Genomic DNA, 19,040 nt, shown 5'->3' on the forward strand with positions numbered 1-19,040 from the left:
GAACCGTAGTTGTGTTGTGTATCAGACTATTGCTGATGTATAATTATTATTAAATTCTATAAACCGTTTGTATTCCGTCGTGTATCATTAAAACAAGTCCGCAAACTCAGCTCTGTGAGGATGGACCAAGTTGTGGAGATTGATGTGATTGTGTGCCATGGGATCGTGGTTGCTCAACAACCGTGAGATGGTGAGATCGTTATTGGCCAACAAGTTGTTGTTGGCGTCAAACACCAAGGGGCCGTTAAACTTCAACCGGTTAAACTCGCCAGCGGAAACCATGTTTAAGTCGTTCAAGTACATCTTGGAGTTTTGGTGGGATGCCTTGAACAATTCAGGGTAGGATGCTACCAAAATCGATAAGTTATCGGGGTGGATATGAAGAAAGCTATTATGGATCATTTTGTAGTCCTGGTAGCATGGTTTATCTTTTAATACCACCTTGATGTTGTAGCTGTTCAATTTGTTTAACAAGGAGAGGTTCAACTTCTGAGCCTGGAAGATAGTGATTGCTTGTCTAAACATAAGAAAAAGATGTGAGTGAAGTTGTTTGTAAATGAGGAGGGAGGCAAGGTATTTATACTGTTTTTTGCTTTTGCAAATGAAGGAGGGGAATTACTGCATATACTTTTCGCAACCAACAAAATTTAGACAGCGATAGTGAGCACCCAGGAGGCTATGGAATAGGGGCTTTCGGGGGTGGGAAAAAAAGGGTGGTAGCGTTGGTAAAGTAGTGAAGAGGGGTGGACACAAAAGCTTGCGGGGATGGATGATGAGGTTAGATGTGTGTCTGATTTATGTTGAGTTGTACAAATACCACCGATCTGCTCGGATTATCTTGACGCAGGCGAACCTATACGAGGCGGTGCGCACACGCCCAAACCAACATATCTTCCCCTCCCGCCTGAGTTCCCCTCATGGGTCGCGCTGTGGTGGCGGTGGCGGTAGCCCTCGCACCAGGGGAGTCAGACGTCGCCAGGAAAATGAGGAGATGGTTCCCCTCCCTCTCACCGGCTGGGCTATGTTGAGTGGCACAAAGCTGGTACAAAAGTAAATAGTTGAGCAGAGGGGAGCGCACCCACCTGGTGGGGGGTGGCGCCTCGCGAGCAACGCCGCGAGCATCGTGGTGGCTGCAAACTACGCGGCTGCAACAAATAGGCATATTATTTGACAAACACTATCACTAGGTTCTAGAAAATATCATCCCGCCGGTGCTCCAACAACGGCATGTTCGTCCGGATGGCTTCCACCCTATCTATATCCAAGTCTGCCACCACCACCTCCCAGTAGTCTCCATCAGCATCGACTGTCAATTCTTCATCATACTTCTTTGCCTCCCCGATCACCTCACCCCAGGGATCAATGATAAGCGAGTTTCCGTAGCTCACGCGCTTGGTGACCTCGCCGTCATCATCGTCGTCCACCAACTGATGCTCACCGCACTGCGCTGCCATCACCACGTACGATTGGTTGTCAATGGCGCGAGTACGGCCCAAGTTCTTCCAGTGGGCCTCGCCAGTCTTGACAGTGAAAGCCGATGGGAACGTCAACACATTGGCACCCAACTTGAAGAGTTTCAAGCTCAATTCCGGAAACCGAATATCATAGCAAATTTGGTATCCCACCTGAAATCCGGTACCTGGCACTGCAAATGGCGGGAGCACCTCAGTCCCAGGAACCACCGAGTTGGACTCCCGCAAAATCGGCCCGTTCTTGATGTTCACATCAAACAAGTGGATTTTACTATATGCGTATTGTACCTCTCCCTGGTTGTTGAGCCACAAGAGTTTATTAATGGTTTTCCCTGACGCTACGTCGGGCTCGTGGATGCCAATCAGCACAAAGAGGCCACGATCCGGGTCATCGCTGGTGGAAGCTTTGTAGATCCGGCGCAACTCGTTTGAGAGTGGCGTGAGAAGAAGGTCTTTGGTGGTCAAGCTCAACTTGAAGCTGTGCTGCGGGTTTTTGGAAAGGTAGTCCGAGGCTTCAGGAAGAAACAACACGCGAGCGTTCTGGGCGACTGCCAGGCGCACGAGCTTCTGGATCACCCGGAAGTTGTGACTCACATTGGCTGAAACCGTGAACTGGCCACAGGCAATTCTGAGCTTCGAGTCCATATCCCTTTGATTGATAAGTAGAAAGTGCGCGACGATCAAGGTGTGCCACAGTAGAGCTTCCAGGGAGACACGACCTTTGGGTGAGAGTTGAATATGAGAGGGGGAGGGGTTGGTGATAGTGACAGTGACAATGAGAGTCGATTCTTACCTACCACTACCACTACCATGTAAGTGAGCCCCCATCGGTGGCCTCTATTGGTTGCCCCCATCTTCGTATCGTGGCGGACGTGATGTAGGTTGTGCGCGCGACTGAATCAATTCATCAGATGTCACATCCCTTTTACAAACGGATCTTGAAAGAGTACCGAAGCCTCCAGAAAGCCACCTTACCGGGGATCGAGCTCGTGTCAAATAATGAGGAGTTGAGTGAGTTTGAATTCGAGATGGTAGTGCTCAACAACCACCAACTTTATAAAGAGCCAGTGAAGTTAATCGTAAAACTCACAGATGAGTATCCAGTGGCACCTCCAAAAGTGAAGTTTTTGCAGGAGGTGGGAGCATACGACATTCCCATGCACCCGCACGTGTATTCAAACGGGCACATTTGCCTCAATTTACTTGGAAATGATTGGACTCCAGCATGTTCTATAGAGAGCATTTTGTTGAGTCTTCAGAGCATGCTTGAATCCAACACCAAGCAGGAGCGGCCGCCGGACGATGCGCGGTACGTGCGGTACGCGCCAGCGTACGCCAGCGCGAGCGGGTTTGTTTACCATGATGATTCGGTGTAAGGATCCGGTAAAGTCCCAGGAATCCCGGCACTTGAGACACCCGGCCCCTAAGACGACACCCGGCACCTAAGACACCCGGCACTTGAGACACCCGGCAGTCAAAACAACCCGGCTGCTAAACCCAAGGGTGGGCAGAGTGCGGCGTCCACCCGGAAGTCAACCTCCGGCGAACCTGGCACTCACTCCCCTCACAAATCCCCTCCTGCACATAACCGCATAGTGCCAGCTGGTTAATCCGATTCTCGAAGGTGGAAGTGGTCTCATTTGCTACGTTCATTATCGGCACTTTCAACCCACGGGCATCTGCAATCACTTCAACGGTAACGGTTGTGCCGGACTGTCATTTCGGAGCGGAACATTTACCAACCTTTTGTCCCAGATCGGCCCACCTTCAGCCCAAAAAAGAAACCTAGTCAGCGTAGAAGAGGGGTACCTTAGAGATGAGGTATTTTTTTTGTTGATAAGAACCGCCAACAATAGCAACGGTTGGGTTCCTGATGCTTCTAGATGGTTTACCGATGGTTTTTACTGCTGTCAATGGATGCTACTAGTTATAGATGAATACTTTGAATGGATGTCGCATAACTGTCAGTGGTTCCTCAATCGTCTCTATGTCTGAGCTCAGGTGAGACACGCACTTCTTAGGCGGCCACCAGATCTGAGATCTGGGACGGAACTATAATTTATACGAACACCCGAACTTCAAGGTGGGTGCAGGGGGCAATATAAGTATTTAACGCAATATGTACGGAGTATATACCTAGTTTGTTCGTGTTGACCATGCCGGTGGTCGCATTAATAAAAAATAAAAAAAATTGGGTGTTGTTTTGTGTAAGAATCGGCATTCGGTGATCGGAGAATTATAAATTATCCAAATATCCCTGAAATTTCAACATCTTTATTTATCTGTACCATGAGTGATGCCTCCATCGAACAAGCGTGTGATTCGTGCCGAAAGAGAAAGTTAAAGTGTTCCAAAGAGTATCCCAGATGCCTGAAATGCCTCACCCATAGTTGGGACTGCTGTTATAGTCCCCGGATGGTTCGGTCTCCACTCACAAGAAACCATCTTACAAAAGTTGAAAACCGGGTCCAAAAGTTGGAGTCGATTTTGGAATACTTGGTGTCGCATGCGTATGACATTGACCAATTGGTTGCCGACCAAAATTACAAATCCACCTTGTCTGAACATCGGCAGGCCTTAGAGGGCTTGCACCAGAAACAGCCCCAGTCGCAGCACCAGACGCAACAGCCGCAGCTCGGGGCGCTACAGTCGCAGTCGCAGTCGCACAAACTGCCACTGGAACCCGCCGCGTCCAATTCGGCGTCTCCCAGCTCGCGCCCCATGGCGAGTGACTCTTCGCGCGATACCGCCATCGCCTCGGCCTCGACTCCGGCCACCTCCCACAATGACAAGTTTGACATCACCGGGATACCGGTATCACCAAAACCGCTTGAAATTGACTCCGATTACCTCGACTCCAACCTAAACTCGTTGGCCCACTCTCCCACTTATTCAATCTTTTCTAACGAGAGTGAGGTCAAATTGGATCTCAATTTGATCCAGTCGAATGAGCTTAATGATAAAATGCTAGTGGACTACTTGGACCTCGGTATCTCGGGGGCCCGCAAGGCTCAGTTCGAAATGCCCGAGTCTGGTTCACTCGCGGGAATAAAGAAGATAAAACTTGAACCTTCGGATGGGTTTGAGTTGCTGGCATCTCGCCAGAATAATGAGATTGGAGACTACTCCATTTTTGATGAGGTTATAAATTTTAACTAGAGTATAGACGAATAAATTACGAAACGAGTGCTGGGTAGAGGGTAGGGTAGTTGCTCCATATTTAAAACTTGTACCACCTATTTGCAACAGTCGTGCACCGATTGTGCGATCGTGTGGTTGCACCATTTACCGCGCGCAAGCCGAAACGGATCACACTACTCACCCCCAACCATGTTCAAACAACTCGGGAAGTTCAAGGACAAAGCCAAAAAGGCCTTGGATGACTTGGCCAACACTATCGAGCACCAGCTAGTGCCTCGTGCACGCTCGCCCGTGCCAGTGCGTGTTCCGGTCTCCGGGCCTAGAAGGAAACCCTTCAGAAACAATTACCGAGACTATAGTACTAGTGCCCCCAAATTCACTTCTCAATTCCAAGTGCCCGTGGAAAGCACAGGACTCGCCCAGTACGCTCTTCGTACCGCCACTGCCAATTCGGCCCCACGCGGGACGCTGGTCCGACTCTCACAGAAGCTTTGCAGTTTCTATCGGACAAAACTCGTGGAGTCTGCATTCCAATGGTCCTTTGTGAACGTGATGACTCGTTTCACCGTCATAAATGATAAGTCGCGCTTCTACAATAGCCTCACAAACACCTACGATAATGTCGGGTGCAGAGTAATGATGAACAATCCATTACCTGTCAAACAGGAAGTGCATGGGTTAACAGTGAGCGATATTATTGGAGGATTGGAGTCAAAAATGGCCGAAATCACATGGTGTGTTGATGCGCTTAAATCTCTCCAGCAATTGGGAGACTTGCCAGCATCTTGTGGAGCTCGAATTGCCGTTCATTTCGACAATTTGACCAAAAAAGAGCTCTCTGACTTGTTAGCCGACCAGCAAGCGGATTTCTTGCCCATAACTGAGAACCTAGCCACGGGATGGCTTTCGGCGATGAACAAGGAACTTTTTCCCGGTAGAATTGCTCCTGTTAGGGTAGGTTTAAGTCCTTACCGGGTGGATTCAGAGGACTTATCGGGCTCTGGATACGTTTCCCAGCTCCTGCTTTAACGATTTACGAGATATCTTTGGTGGGTGGATGGATCTGGACCTTTGGTGGGTGTATGGGCCAGACGGGAAGGATTATGTTTTATAGGATCAAATATTCACGGTGTGTTAATGCTTTGTAAAATAGTGCGACTTTAAACCCCAAACAAAAATAGTACCAGCAATGAATCTGCCACCAACAGGTACAGACGACAATAGTGCCCAGCACGAGATCTCCCCTCCAACATCACCATCTCATAACGACAGTGATGGACCCGCAGACGCCGATTCCGATTCCGTCTACGAAAGCCCCGATCCTTCCCACGCCCTGGAGACCCCGGATCACCCACCACCACCTCCCCTTTCCCACACACCATTGGACCCACCGGTGCCCGCACGAGCCGTCGTAGAGGACTACCTCCACCTCAAAGAACCCATCACCGTTTCTCCCGTTGACTTGGAACCCACCGCCAACTTGTTGATGCAGTTCAACCTAAAGCGAATTGATGATATGTTCCACCAGAAATCCAAAGCTGAGCAGGCATCCGTTAAGGACGGTATCGCCAACCATATCTCGCTTTTCAACCATCTCAAGTCAGCCATTACTGCCAACGACTCGTCGCGTACCATCGACTGGGACCAATGGCAGCAGTTATTGGAACAGAAATTGACCCATGATCAGATGGCAGGGCTTGTAGCCAACGGGATCCCCGACGAGATTCGTAGCAGCGTGTGGCAGGTGACGGCCCGGTCCAGCACCTTGAAGTTGAACGACTATTACTTGATGAACAAACAGACTCCGTCCATACACGAAAGACAAATCAAGAAGGATATCACCCGGAACAGCTTCTACAACTCGATCCAGCAGTACGACAAGATTAACGAGGTGTTCAGCAACTTAAAGATATACAGTGAGTATGATCAGGAGATCGGGTACAACCAAAGCTTTATATTTTTGATCTCACCCATCATTCTCAAGTTGCCTGAACTCGAAAGCTTCAGTCTCTTTGTATCGCTTATGAAGGACTACAACTTGCGGGAGCTTTATGATAGCGACATGAAAGGATTGCAGCTAATGCTCTACAAGTTTGACCGGTTGATGGAAATATACCATCCCTCCTTGTTCAACCATTTGATCAAAAGAGGGATCCGGTCCAATTCGTTTGCCAGCCAGTGGTTTTTGACGTTGTTCAGCTACAAGTTCCCCATCGACGTCATTCTCCGAATCTACGACTTTGTTATTTTTGAAGGAGTGGATTTTCTCTTGAAGCTCGCCCTTCGGCTCATGGCACTAAACGAGTCCATTCTTCTCAGGTTAAACTCAGATTCACTTCTCGCGTACTTGAACACTAACATACTCGATGTGCTTGTGCGGAAAGACTTCCAACCGGGATCCAATCAGTATTATGATACTTCCAAGATCTTCACGGGCTTCACCAATTTGAACCCAAACCTTCTCCAGAAGTTCGAAGCAGAATTCCAGAAACTCTATGCGCTTAACGAGAAGAAGTTGGATGATATCAACCTCTTGAACTTGACCAATGGTAAGCTCAGAAACCAGATCAAGTACTTGCAAATGGACTTGTTCAACTTGAATAAAGACCATCTTCAAGTGGTCCAGGGACTCATCAACTTGAAGGTGCGACTTCCAGAACTTATGAGTCAGAACTCCGATCTTGAGGATGACATCCAGCTGCTCATCAACACTCTTAACGACATGAAGGACTTTAAAGAAGACGATGTGCCTCACAATATCGAGCAGCATATTGAACAGCTTTTGGTTGAGAACAAGCTGGAGACAGAGCGGAACATTGCTCTAGAAGACCAGTTGAATGAGCTAGTGGAACAGGAACACCAGGTGGATTCACAGCTCAAGGCCTTGAAAAAAGGCTGGTTTTGGAACAAGTGAGTTGCAGCAGTTTTGCAACCAAATATATATTTTTTACGCCAGATACACGCTACCACAACAATAAGTAGGTTTCAGTACATATTATCAATCACCCCACAAGCTGACAGTAGTATTTCAAATGGGTCAGAACTGGGGTGGGTGTCCGGGGTCAGCGGTCACAGGGCTGGTGCCCTGCACATCATCACCTCCCGCACCCGCGACCTCAAAAAAAAAGTCTCGAAAATTTTCAGTCTCCATCATCAGTAAATCAAAATGGCTAGAGGACCAAAGAAGCATTTGAAGAGATTAGCAGCTCCATCCCACTGGATGTTGGACAAATTGTCCGGAACCTACGCCCCAAGACCTTCCGCCGGTCCCCACAAGTTGAGAGAATCCTTGCCATTGGTTGTTTTTTTGAGAAACAGATTGAAGTATGCCTTAAACGGTAGAGAAACCAAGGCCATCTTGATGCAACAACACGTCAAGGTCGACGGTAAGGTTAGAACCGACGCCACCTTCCCCGCCGGTTTCATGGATGTTATCTCCTTGGAAGCCACCAACGAAAACTTCAGATTGATCTATGACACCAAGGGTAGATTTGCTGTTCACAGAATCACCAACGAAGAAGCTTCTTACAAGTTGGGTAAGGTCAAGAAGGTCCAATTGGGTAAGAGAGGTATTCCATACGCCGTCACCCACGACGGTAGAACCATCAGATACCCAGACCCAGCCATCAAGGCCAACGATACCGTTAAGATTGACTTGGAAACCGGAAAAATCACCGATTTCATCAAGTTTGACACCGGTAGATTGGTCATGGTTACTGGTGGTCGTAACTTGGGTAGAGTGGGTGTAATTGTCCACAGAGAAAGACATGAAGGAGGATTCGACTTGGTTCACATCAAGGATTCTTTGGAAAACACTTTCGTCACCAGATTGTCCAACGTTTTTGTCATTGGTACCGAGGCCGGTAAGCCATACGTGTCTTTGCCAAAGGGTAAGGGTATCAAGTTGTCTATTTCTGAAGAAAGAGACAGAAGAAGAGCCCAGAGCGGTTTGTAAGTTAATGACTGTATAGTTAATATTAGACCGTTGATTTAGAAGCGAGCGAATGGGGGGCCAGTGTGCCTCAGTTCCACCGACTGATAGGAGTTTTGTGGTCAGATATGTAAAATGTGTCTGGTGGGAGTTTAATGTGTGGTTGTATTTCGTTTTTCTCAATAACCACTTTTCCGCGCAGATAAGATAGCGAAACAACCCCAAGCCGTACCGATGAAACTTGTTATTTTTCCCTTCATCGGGCTTGTGGCCTTGTTATTCTTAGTCCAGCGGCAACAAAAAATCCCAGAGAATACTACCACCGCTTTTTCCCCCATCCGAGACATTCGTTGGGGAGATATTAACTTCCTCCACACCACCGACACCCATGGCTGGTACTCGGGTCATTTAAATCAAAAACAGTATAACGCCAATTGGGGGGACTTTGTGTCTTTCTCGATCCAGATGAAGAAAAAGGCACATGAAAACAACCAGGATTTGCTCCTAATTGATACCGGTGACAAGCACGACGGCAATGGTCTTGGAGATGTCACTGTTCCTAATGGAGCCAAGTCATTACCTATATTCACAAAACAGGACTACGATCTCATTACTATTGGAAACCACGAATTGTACGAATGGGAGAACTCGGAATCAGAATATGACTTTGTGGTTCAACGGTACAAAGACGCATACATTCTGACTAATGTTGAAATTCTCGTCAATGGCTCGTTCCACAGTTTTGGGACCAAGTACAGATATTTCGAGACTCCAATCAACCAGTATAAGATTTTGCTGTTTGGATTCTTGTTTGACTTTAACAGAAACAACGACAAGACTAAAGTGACACCCATTTCAGAGGTTCTTCAACAGGACTGGTTCTTGGACATCTTGAAACTGCATCCTTCACCTTCGGTGGATTATATTGTTGTGATCGGACACATTCCTATCACCCACGAGTGGACAGAGTTGGACCTTTTGCATAAGGTTCTCAGAAAACATTACCCAGAAACGGTGATTCAGTACTTTGGTGGCCACAGTCATATTCGAGATTTTGTGGTGTACGATGAAAACCTGACTTCGCTTGAGAGTGGGAGGTTCTGTGAGACGGTTGGGTGGTTAAGCATCGATAGAACTCGTCTGGGGTTGAATCAGTTTTTCCGAAGTTATTTGGATTTCAACCTCGACTCGTTCAAACACCACTTAAACTCTTCTGAGCTTTCCACCAAGAAGGGCAACGACATTAAAGATTTGATTGTGAAGACCCGGGAGGAGTTGAATTTAAATGAGTACCTTGGCCATGTATCTTCAAACTACTACATGGACTATGTACCCATTACTCACCCTCATAGTATTTTCAAATTGTTGACAGACAAAGTGTTACCATCGTTAGAGGTCAATGGAGCAGAAGAGAGAGCCATTATTATCAACACAGGATCCGTTAGATATGATTTATACAAGGGGAACTTCACCATCGACACCAAGTATAGTATTTCTCCCTTCAAGAATGACTGGGTTAAGCTAAACTTGCCTAAATCCATTGCATTGCAAGTATCCAAGCAATTGAACCGCAAAACCTACATCAATTTACTTCCTACCAGTCAGTTTTCATACATGACAAGAAACAAGTGGAATTTTTTGGCGACCATGAGTCCAAAGTTGGGATCTTTACAGCAGGTATTCAGAAGTCCAAGTACTTTGAAGCTCTCCAAAGGGTATGTGACTCACGATGATTTTGGGACGGATGGAGATGATAACATCCACAAACCCACAATCAACTTTCCGGTGCCAAATGTGGTTGAAGCGGTGCAAATAAATGATAGGAAGGAAACCAATATCGACTTGGTGTTCTACAACTTTCTTGCGAAGAATGTGCTTCAGGTGGTTAAGGATCTTACGGGGAGTGATTATTCGGGGGAGGTACAGTTTTACTCGAGGAAGTATTTGGGTGAGTTGTTGGGGGAGTACGTACAACAAAATTCTGTGTAGAGAAGGTGGGTCACTTAGAAATGTTGATTCATTAATAAAATGTAGATTCAATTACAAAATGTAGACTCATCACTTGAAATGTTGATTTAAATACAAAATGTTGGTTCACTTACTTAGAAATGGTTATTGTATTTACAAGATATTGTTTCCAGAAGAGTCAGCAATATGCCCGCCAGTTTGGCAGCCACGATGTTGGCGGAAAACCACTCTTCCGTAAAAATGGCAGAAAATAAAGAGAAATTTTGAGTAAATTACAATGGCTGGATGCTTTAGTCTCAACAACGCTGTTTCCAGTGATTTGTATATTTTAGAGGCCTGAAAGCTTCCTTTAATATACAACTGCACTGGTCAATGGTTATATGTTATTAGCCCAAATGAGTTAATGGTTTTGTAACCTAATGTATCCATGGGAAATAACACACAACATCCTCATAACTAGGTATGCAGTCAATAACGTCCCAGTACTATAATAGCCACAATGTTGGAATTATACCAATGACATCTGATGAGAGGCATCTTGAGTACAAACTACAACCCACTAAAAGCCTTCTTGAGCCCTATCTTTGAGAAGGGAAATCAAGGGTTTATTATCTAAATACTCCTGATAAATGTACTGAGTTATGAGCCCGACAAAACCGGGTTTATTGAGATAAGTAAATATTTTGTTCGTCCTGATTACAAAATACACCCGCTGTTCGATAGCCAACCAAAGGTCCACATCTCGCGGAAGCATGTTAATGTCACCCGCGAAGGCGATCCCGCTCTGTATTTAATGAAACGTAAAGTGTTCAAGATACAGTACTAGGGGCGTTATTTCCAAGAATGTGTCCCAATTAAGCGTATTTTTGACCCACAATGCAGGCAGTTAGATAATCTTGTAGTTCAAATAATGCCTGGTTCGTAATGGAGTTGAGGGTTTGTTTTACCCCTGGCTGCCTCTCACATCTATTAAAGTGGCTAAATGCTGGTGATTGAGGATATTTTCACATTACCTTTCAAACCCTTCATATGGTTCAACATTTTTCTCCAGTATCTTGTAACCCAGAAGCGCTTTCTCGAGGCCTTCAAGTGGATGTAATTCCTGTGATTTTGGGGCAGAACATTTCCTATCTTCAACACGTAGACGAGACCACTTCAGTGAGTACGATCTACGGAGTTACTTATACGTTCTTCAGTTTCACAATTAAAAATACGGATACCGACTATCATTATCTATATGGAAAAAGCCTAATAGTGAATCCTCTTGGGTTAAGATATACAGGCTATTTCTACGCTCAGCAAGATGGGTACCATAAATTTAAGTTTCTAGGTATCGATGATTTTGTTGCTGTTTTCATTGGTAAAGATATTGCTTCAGATTGTGCTAGTGATGGGTACAAGATGTCCTTTGATAATGAACATTATTCTGCCGACACCAATGATTTGGATTATTTTTGGGTACTCTTAGAGGCAGGAAAGTACTATCCTTTCAAAATGGATTATTATAACAGTATCGGCTCCCTGATACTTAGACTTGTTGTGATGTATCCTGATGGGAGCTATCCTCCAATAGGAGATATACCATTTTACTATAATGTGCCTTCCAATGGGCTTTCAAGCAGTTTGGAATCATCAAGCAGTTTGGAATCATCAAGCAGCACCGAAACCTCCGAATCTTCAATTAACTCAATCATCGCTGAAGCTTCAAGCAGTTCGGAAGTCTCAAGTTCGTCTGAGGGTTCGAGTTCCCAGGTCTCCGATAGTTTCACCAATTTGGAACTGTCATCTAGTTCCCAACCCACAAGCAGCTCACAAGCAATAAGCAGCTCGGAGATTTCAAAAACATCAAAAACTACATCCAAATCTCTCAGGAGTCAGCAGGCTTCTTACACAAATTCGTCCAGTATTATCAGCTCATCTTTTGGATCTGAGTTGTCTGGTTGGGTTACTCAATTTTCTGGTTCAACTTCGATAACCACTCTAGTTTCTTTTGAGTCCTCAGTAGCTACAATCCCCAGATCAGCTGCGGCTGAAACGGGGAACACATTAGATTCTATAATATCCACCGATATAGGAAATAACGGTACTGACAGTGGAGTCTCCAGTGAAGCGTCCGGTACAACCGATGCATCTTGCGGCACAATCACTGTTTTCTGGACTTCCACTATCACGTCTACAACCACCACGACATGCTCAAACGGCGACGAAACTGTGGTAATTTACAAACCGACTTTGGGAGTAAGTGCAATGGCGGTCTCCCAAGAATCTACTTATGTCGCCGAAGCAGTCAAAACATCTGTGCTACCTACCATTACCGAATTCTCAGGTTATATCAGTGCTACCGGTACAAGCACAATTGGTTCTGGTACTACTGGAATTGAGACCTCAATTGTGCCTTCGCTTTACAAGGGTGAAGGTTCTCACGCTTCCAATACTTTAGCTTTGGTATTAGTTTGCATGTTTGTTTGGGTTTTGGCTTGATTTTCTGATTAATCGCTTCTTGTATTTGTATACCTTTTCTCAAAAATAAAACAGTTGTTTCAGGTTTCGAGGTTGAGCATTGAAGTAATTGGCAAAAATATGGCTGCAAAAACTCAAGCACCCGGGTCTGCTTTGACAGAATTCATTGATTTAGGAAAACCTGTAAATCATTTCTTCAATTGGGTATCTGCATCAAGGATGATATTACTATCATTGGGAACCAGAAGTATCGGCAGAAATCTACACTGATTTTGTTTACCAAGCTCGTGTTAACTTATACTGTTTAGAAGAAATATGCTTTCGCTGGTCCATTCTTACATGATCATAATCCACAAGCTATTAGTAGTTTATGTGCAACGAGAAACTAAGGCCGTTAGTAAAACTCTCCGCTTTGATAAATGGTTACGCTAGGACCTGTTCCACTATTATAGTGAATTTGTGTTTGCTCACCAAATGTATTCAAATACCTTGACTATAGACAAGCAACTATTCCAAAACATTCTGTGTTTTTTACAATATATATATCTGACTTGTATTCTATGATTCATCATTTTAATTAGTTCAGGTCTGAGTCACCAACGGTGCTGGCAAGTTTGTGGGTTTGTACGTGCTTTGAGTAGAAACGCTTAAATTAAATGTACCGGTGAATTTGTTAAGCTGACACCTCCCGCTTTCAAGGAAAGAAGCAATACATCCGTAGTGAGAAGAGTTGTGGAACTCCCTTAGCTAAAGAATTTCTTGTCTTTGAATTTTGAGTAAACCACCAACAAACTTCAAGCACCGAATGTTCTTACCAACACGAAGAGGTAACCTGGTTCTTCTTCAGAAATCGAGATTCTCGATCACACAGTTCAAACAGAAAGTATATACACAAGTGCTTCTGGAGATTTCACTCATGCCTATAAGGGTTTTGGTACAAATAGAGCATTCACTATTATCAAGGTCTATTTTGTCGTATAATTTGTACTTTGCTTCCATCATCTCAATGTGATCCTTAAATATGCCCTGTCAACTGTGTCTTCGGGAAGCAAATTCTGCTCTATCATATTGGCAGCGAGGCTTTTAATCAAATCCTGGTGACACAAATTTAGTTTCAAAACAAGGGTCCAAATATGTTCTCATCACTGAAATGGTGATTCAATTACTTAAAATGTTGATATAATTACTTAAAATGGTTATTCAATTACTTAAAATGTTGATTTAATTACTTAGAATGTTGATGTCTAGATATAGTATGATTGCACACATAATAGACTTTTCACGTTCTTCAACCGTTATACTCTACTCTCAAATGTCTTATATGCTATATCTCAACCACACTATCTTTCGGCTTATACGTGATCCGGTAGTCAAAGTTGTTGATCAACTCGCTGTCACTGTTGGTCAACACCGTCTCATCCACCACCAAATGAAGATAGAACCCAAACCACGAGCCCCACACCGGCTTCTTCTGATCGGTTATAGACGTTTGAATTAAATCAGCCAGCTCATTAAGCCTGCTGTTTCCTGACTCATCAAACCGCACCTTTCCCGTTACGTTGATCAACACGGTCCCGGTACCAGGGATTAGATGGCAGTCGAAATTTCCAATTTGATGTGACGTTAAGGGCGACAGAAGCCAGTTTTTTTGAAACTCGAGTTTGGAGTTGTTGGACACAATGGGGTTTCCGTTCAACACAACCCCACTGGATGGCTTAAGCTGACGGGCAAATTGCGTGGCATATGCCTCGACGTTGGGGTATGCTTTGTTGTTGAGGTCCAACGATGACACAAGGCCTTTGAGAAACGGCTCGATGGGTTGTGCTGGGGAAGTTAGTAACTGGAATGACGCACTTGTAGTGGGTGGACGGAATGGAACTGGGGGTAAAAGTCACGCGTTAGGACTGGCAACTCTTGGATTGCGGTTGCGGGCAGTAAAAATACATACTTGGATCCTGGTTCATGTGTGCTCGAGTGCGGTGAAGTTTCAGCAGAGTTCGCGAAGTTGCTTTTGTGTTCGTGCAATATCATATTTCACAACCAAATAGCAATAATAACTTTAATATAAAAGCCGTAAAATCCCCTATCATTTGGGGATATTTAATAACTACATTCAACAATGCCAGACGATAAAGCTAATTTCGCCAAAAACATCGCTGTGAGCGTCGCTGGGTCCGTGGGGGCCAACAAGTTGGCAGATAAGGCCGGCTTGGGCCAAGTGGGTCATATAGTGAGTGGAGTGGCCGGGGGAATTGGTGCTAATGAGGCGGAAAACAAGGCTGAACAGGAAGTCAAGAAGTAGAGAATAAACGATTGTTAGAGAAAACGTAGACAAGACCCTCTCATGTTTGGGGCACCCACCGGTAGATCTGAATCACTACCCGCTCCAGGTGATGAAAATACCCAAATAGGCACACCTTCCACCACACATTCAAGGGTTCCCGCCAGTGATGACACAACAATGATCTCTCCCTGTAAAACCTCCAGATCCAGCGGTTGCACCCAAAAAAAATGCCCGAAATAGATGCGCGGGCTGGTAAAAAAAATTAACCAGCCATGAGTTTGTATTGAATCAATATCGCACAATGCTGGTTGAGAATCAATTAGGCACAGAAACTGATTCTGTCACCATTCGCTGGAATCACATTGCCGGATTGGGATGTAAGAGTGCTGGATCAACTCGTCCTTGCATTGTTTAGATCATTTGTCCAGGTGGCTGGAAGTTTATATATACCGTAACATCCACCGATTTTTTCTTGAAGACCTTTTTTCCTCCTGAACCGTACCTTAAGTTCTTTTTGAAAGTTAACCCATCCAGGTAGGTTTGACATTGCATTCAGTTCATCCCACTTCCACTTCAACACCACACCTGCAACCCATCTTGTAGCACCCAGATCTTGTCCAGCACACGCTCCTCTCCATTTTTCCGTCAGCATAGCGTTTTGCAGCCATATCAGAACCACTTTAATTTTCCCATTTATTTCACCACCAGCAAATTATGAGTGTTGAAACTAGCATGTACAATAACCAAATAGACCCTTCATTCCAACCAGCTCATCTCAGATCTGGTTCGTTTAATGAGTTATTGAACCTGTTTAAGCAGTCGGTATCGTCTGAGCAGACGAGGTTGAGATCCAGAAAAAGAAGCTACAACGATTTGATCAGGACCGACTCAGACGCTTCTATCGAGCCCATCGACAATGTCGCCAACAAGCGTTCAAAGACAGCACCCCCACAAAGCCCTTCACCAGTGTCAGCTAAAACAGTGGAAGTCATAGATGTTTTCGACAAGAATACCATCAAAAGACCTCGTTCTTTGAGCCCCAGCAAGAAAACTAGGTCTCCTACTCCCTCTTCTCCCACATTGCACACCAGGAAAAGCAGCAATAAGGTCACCAAGCCTCAGGTGGAGAAGACCAAAAAGTCCAATGTGACCTTACCTAGTTTTTCCACTGTATTACGAGAAAACGTCGAGAACCTAAAACCCATCACTCCCACCACTTCGTTGGATTATTTTGACACATATAAGCCCAACGATGAAAACTGGAGATACGGCTTGTTGGACACCATGACCAAAAATAAAACATACAATATGAACCACTATACGGTGTCCAACAACCACGCACGACCCGTTTTTGATTCAAAGATTTCAAAACCCATCTTACCTCCCATCAGCTTCGAGCCCGAACGCAAGATCAACTTTCCCTACGAGTCCAACTACACGTACTTGAACCAAACTTATCTCTATGATGTGGAGAAATATCCCGAGTACTTGGAGTTGGCAGAATCGTTGGTGCAACTATCCAATTCTTCCACAATGCCATACCACAGAGTCAGTAAGCCTGCTCATTTCCCACCACTTTACCCTCACCAAGTGGTGGAGCCCACCAGTCCCAAGGACAACGAGGAAGCGGCCTTTGAGAGGCAACAGCGTGAACAAAGGGCTTACGAACAACAACATTATCATCAACAGTATCTTCCTCCATACCAATCCTCATACCCACCTTATCCAGCATTCATGGCATCGCCATCTGCCACCGTGGTAAACATTCTTCCACCATCGGCATATCCAACTTACATTCCTGAACAGCCGGTGACTCCTCCAAAGAAGCACACCAAGTTCATTCCAATCACTCCGCCATCATCGAAGTCCACCAAATCGAAAGCAGAGCCTCTTAAGTCTCCCACCAAGAATCATCCTCCGAGAGTGTGTATTTCTTGTGGCTCAGACCAGTCTCCATGTTGGAGACCATCGTGGAGCTCGAAAGAAGGCCAGTTGTGTAATTCCTGTGGTTTGCGTTACAAAAAGACATCAGCTAGATGCTTAAACAATAGCTGCAAAAAAATCCCTGCTAAAGGTGAATGGTCTTTGATGCAAACCAAGGGTGTTACCACTTTCGACGATGGCTCTGAGGGCTACGGATGTTTGGAATGTGGAAATAAGGTTGAGGTTAAAAAATGATACGCTTGTCTTTTTTAAGTGCAAACGTATATTTTAGGTTAGGGTTGGTGTTAATGATTTTATGGTAATTAGTGCATTTTTTATTTTCGTGATATTCTTCATTTTTCTGGGTATAATAAACAACTTGATGACAAGACGTAGCCATAGTTAGTGAGTACGGCCTGATGCACACGGATTAACCGCTCCAAATTCTAAGTCAAGTCGCCGGTGGGCTGTTTTATTCGCATTCCGGCGATGACACTCTCTTATCTCGGGCATAGCACCGGCGAATTTTCCGCATTTGCGATCAGATCGCGAATGGCTACTATATAATCTGCAAATGTCCTACTAATTCCTCAGCAGCAATATGACCGTCAACACCTGGAAATCATTAGACGTTGCCGTGTTGGGAGGTGGTCTTGGAGGCTTATCTGCCGCTCTTGCCATGAGAAGACAAGGCCATAATGTCACAATTTATGAAAGATACGACTATGCCGGAGAAGTGGGGGCCTCGTTACTGTGTGCTTCCAATGGGGGTAGATGGTTACACGATTGGGGTGTTGATTTCAGTAAGGCTAAACCGGTTATTTTGAAAAAACTCATCAAGAGAAAGTGGGAAAACGGTGAAATCATTCTGGAATATCCCCTTGGAGACTATGAGCAAAAGTATGGTTTTCCATACTATAATCTTCACAGAATCGATATCCACCAGGTATTAAAGGACTATGCTACATCTGAAGAAGGTGAGGGAAAACCTTGCGAGTTGCTCTTGAATCACAAAGCCACCAAGGTCGACTACAACACTGGCTTTGTCGAGTTTGAAAATGGAACAACCATTACCGTTGATTTAGTAATTGCAGCTGATGGGATTCGGAGTCTCACCAAACCACAGTTGGGCATAACTCCTGTTTTTAAGAGCTCCGACTCAGGATGTATTCGTGTTTTGTTTGACACCAAGAAGGTCAAAGAGTTGGGATTGACTGACTACTCTAATAACGAAGCCATTGAGTACTGGGGAGAAACTAAGTTTAAGATAGTGCTTTCCCCATGCGCCAATAACGAGGTGATTTCGTGCTACTGTTTTTTTGCAGCCGGTGAGGGTGATGAGAAAAACGACTGGAACAACGACGTTTCGTTGGAGAAGCTCATATCATCCTGCGAAGGATTGGACCCGGTGTTGGTGGAGCTATTCACCAAATGTGGATACGATATCAAGCAGTGGAGATTGTATGTTCACGAGCCGATACCATATTTCTATAAAGCCAGTGAAACAGGTACCAAAGGAGTGGCTTTACTCGGAGATGCTGCCCATGCTATGATGCCAGACCAGTCTCAGGGAGCAGTTGCTGCATTTGAAGACTCGGGTGCTTTGGGATACATATTTTCCAAGAAATTCAACTTGTCTATTGCGGAGGGATTGAAGATATATGAGTTGGAAAGAAAGGAAAGAGTAACCAAGATTCAAGCAGCCTCGTTAAGAGCCAGAGAGAACTTGAACGAGAGAATCGGATGGAGTTCCGACAACATCAAGCACGAGCAGAAGTTGACGATAGACGAAGTTTGTGGGTATGATATGAAAGCCCATATAGATGAGTTGATCGCTGCGAATATTTGATTCATATAAATA

At 45.0% G+C, this 19,040-nt stretch overlaps 12 protein-coding genes across 12 annotated transcripts; 9 read left to right on the forward strand and 3 right to left on the reverse strand. All coding sequences in view use genetic code 12, as the record gives it.

Moving 5' to 3' along the window:
* Positions 1–87: 87 nt before the first annotated feature.
* PSN45_005158 (uncharacterized protein) lies at positions 88–525 on the reverse strand (the record flags this gene model as incomplete). Its single annotated transcript, XM_006685550.1, has 1 exon — positions 88–525. One exon carries the CDS (start codon positions 523–525, stop codon positions 88–90), a length of 438 nt encoding a protein of 145 aa, XP_006685613.1.
* Positions 526–1,190: 665 nt separating this feature from the next.
* Positions 1,191–2,117, reverse strand: NIT2 (Carbon-nitrogen hydrolase; the record flags this gene model as incomplete). Its single annotated transcript, XM_006685551.2, has 1 exon — positions 1,191–2,117. One exon carries the CDS (start codon positions 2,115–2,117, stop codon positions 1,191–1,193), a length of 927 nt encoding a protein of 308 aa, XP_006685614.1.
* A 266-nt stretch (positions 2,118–2,383) lies between these two features.
* Positions 2,384–2,848, forward strand: PSN45_005160 (ubiquitin-conjugating enzyme E2; the record flags this gene model as incomplete). Its single annotated transcript, XM_006685552.1, has 1 exon — positions 2,384–2,848. The coding sequence occupies one exon, from the start codon at positions 2,384–2,386 to the stop codon at positions 2,846–2,848; it is 465 nt and encodes a 154-aa protein (XP_006685615.1).
* Positions 2,849–3,761: 913 nt separating this feature from the next.
* Positions 3,762–4,631, forward strand: GAL4 (transcription factor; the record flags this gene model as incomplete). Its single annotated transcript, XM_066158434.1, has 2 exons — positions 3,762–3,817; positions 3,881–4,631. 2 exons carry the CDS (start codon positions 3,762–3,764, stop codon positions 4,629–4,631), a joined length of 807 nt encoding a protein of 268 aa, XP_066014531.1.
* A 171-nt stretch (positions 4,632–4,802) lies between these two features.
* Positions 4,803–5,642, forward strand: PSN45_005162 (uncharacterized protein; the record flags this gene model as incomplete). The annotated part of the gene is made up of 1 exon (XM_006685556.2): positions 4,803–5,642. The coding sequence occupies one exon, from the start codon at positions 4,803–4,805 to the stop codon at positions 5,640–5,642; it is 840 nt and encodes a 279-aa protein (XP_006685619.1).
* A 160-nt stretch (positions 5,643–5,802) lies between these two features.
* Positions 5,803–7,527, forward strand: GYP5 (GTPase-activating protein; the record flags this gene model as incomplete). The annotated part of the gene is made up of 1 exon (XM_006685557.2): positions 5,803–7,527. One exon carries the CDS (start codon positions 5,803–5,805, stop codon positions 7,525–7,527), a length of 1,725 nt encoding a protein of 574 aa, XP_006685620.1.
* Positions 7,528–7,779: 252 nt separating this feature from the next.
* RPS4 (40S ribosomal protein eS4) lies at positions 7,780–8,568 on the forward strand (the record flags this gene model as incomplete). Its single annotated transcript, XM_006685559.2, has 1 exon — positions 7,780–8,568. One exon carries the CDS (start codon positions 7,780–7,782, stop codon positions 8,566–8,568), a length of 789 nt encoding a protein of 262 aa, XP_006685622.1.
* A 441-nt stretch (positions 8,569–9,009) lies between these two features.
* PSN45_005165 (uncharacterized protein) lies at positions 9,010–10,533 on the forward strand (the record flags this gene model as incomplete). The annotated part of the gene is made up of 1 exon (XM_066158435.1): positions 9,010–10,533. One exon carries the CDS (start codon positions 9,010–9,012, stop codon positions 10,531–10,533), a length of 1,524 nt encoding a protein of 507 aa, XP_066014532.1.
* Positions 10,534–14,296: 3,763 nt separating this feature from the next.
* Positions 14,297–14,936, reverse strand: MTR2 (mRNA transport regulator mtr2; the record flags this gene model as incomplete). Its single annotated transcript, XM_006685562.2, has 2 exons — positions 14,297–14,796; positions 14,921–14,936. The coding sequence occupies 2 exons, from the start codon at positions 14,934–14,936 to the stop codon at positions 14,297–14,299; spliced, it is 516 nt and encodes a 171-aa protein (XP_006685625.1).
* A 155-nt stretch (positions 14,937–15,091) lies between these two features.
* On the forward strand, positions 15,092–15,274 carry PSN45_005167 (uncharacterized protein; the record flags this gene model as incomplete). Its single annotated transcript, XM_006685563.2, has 1 exon — positions 15,092–15,274. One exon carries the CDS (start codon positions 15,092–15,094, stop codon positions 15,272–15,274), a length of 183 nt encoding a protein of 60 aa, XP_006685626.1.
* Positions 15,275–15,970: 696 nt separating this feature from the next.
* Positions 15,971–17,434, forward strand: ASH1 (DNA-binding transcription repressor; the record flags this gene model as incomplete). Its single annotated transcript, XM_006685565.2, has 1 exon — positions 15,971–17,434. One exon carries the CDS (start codon positions 15,971–15,973, stop codon positions 17,432–17,434), a length of 1,464 nt encoding a protein of 487 aa, XP_006685628.2.
* Positions 17,435–17,780: 346 nt separating this feature from the next.
* Positions 17,781–19,028, forward strand: PSN45_005169 (FAD-dependent 2-polyprenyl-6-methoxyphenol hydroxylase; the record flags this gene model as incomplete). Its single annotated transcript, XM_006685566.2, has 1 exon — positions 17,781–19,028. The coding sequence occupies one exon, from the start codon at positions 17,781–17,783 to the stop codon at positions 19,026–19,028; it is 1,248 nt and encodes a 415-aa protein (XP_006685629.1).
* Positions 19,029–19,040: the final 12 nt, after the last annotated feature.

Source organism: Yamadazyma tenuis, chromosome 7 (genome assembly GCF_029203305.1).
Source record: "Yamadazyma tenuis chromosome 7, complete sequence".
Taxonomy (NCBI): domain Eukaryota; kingdom Fungi; phylum Ascomycota; class Pichiomycetes; order Serinales; family Debaryomycetaceae; genus Yamadazyma; species Yamadazyma tenuis.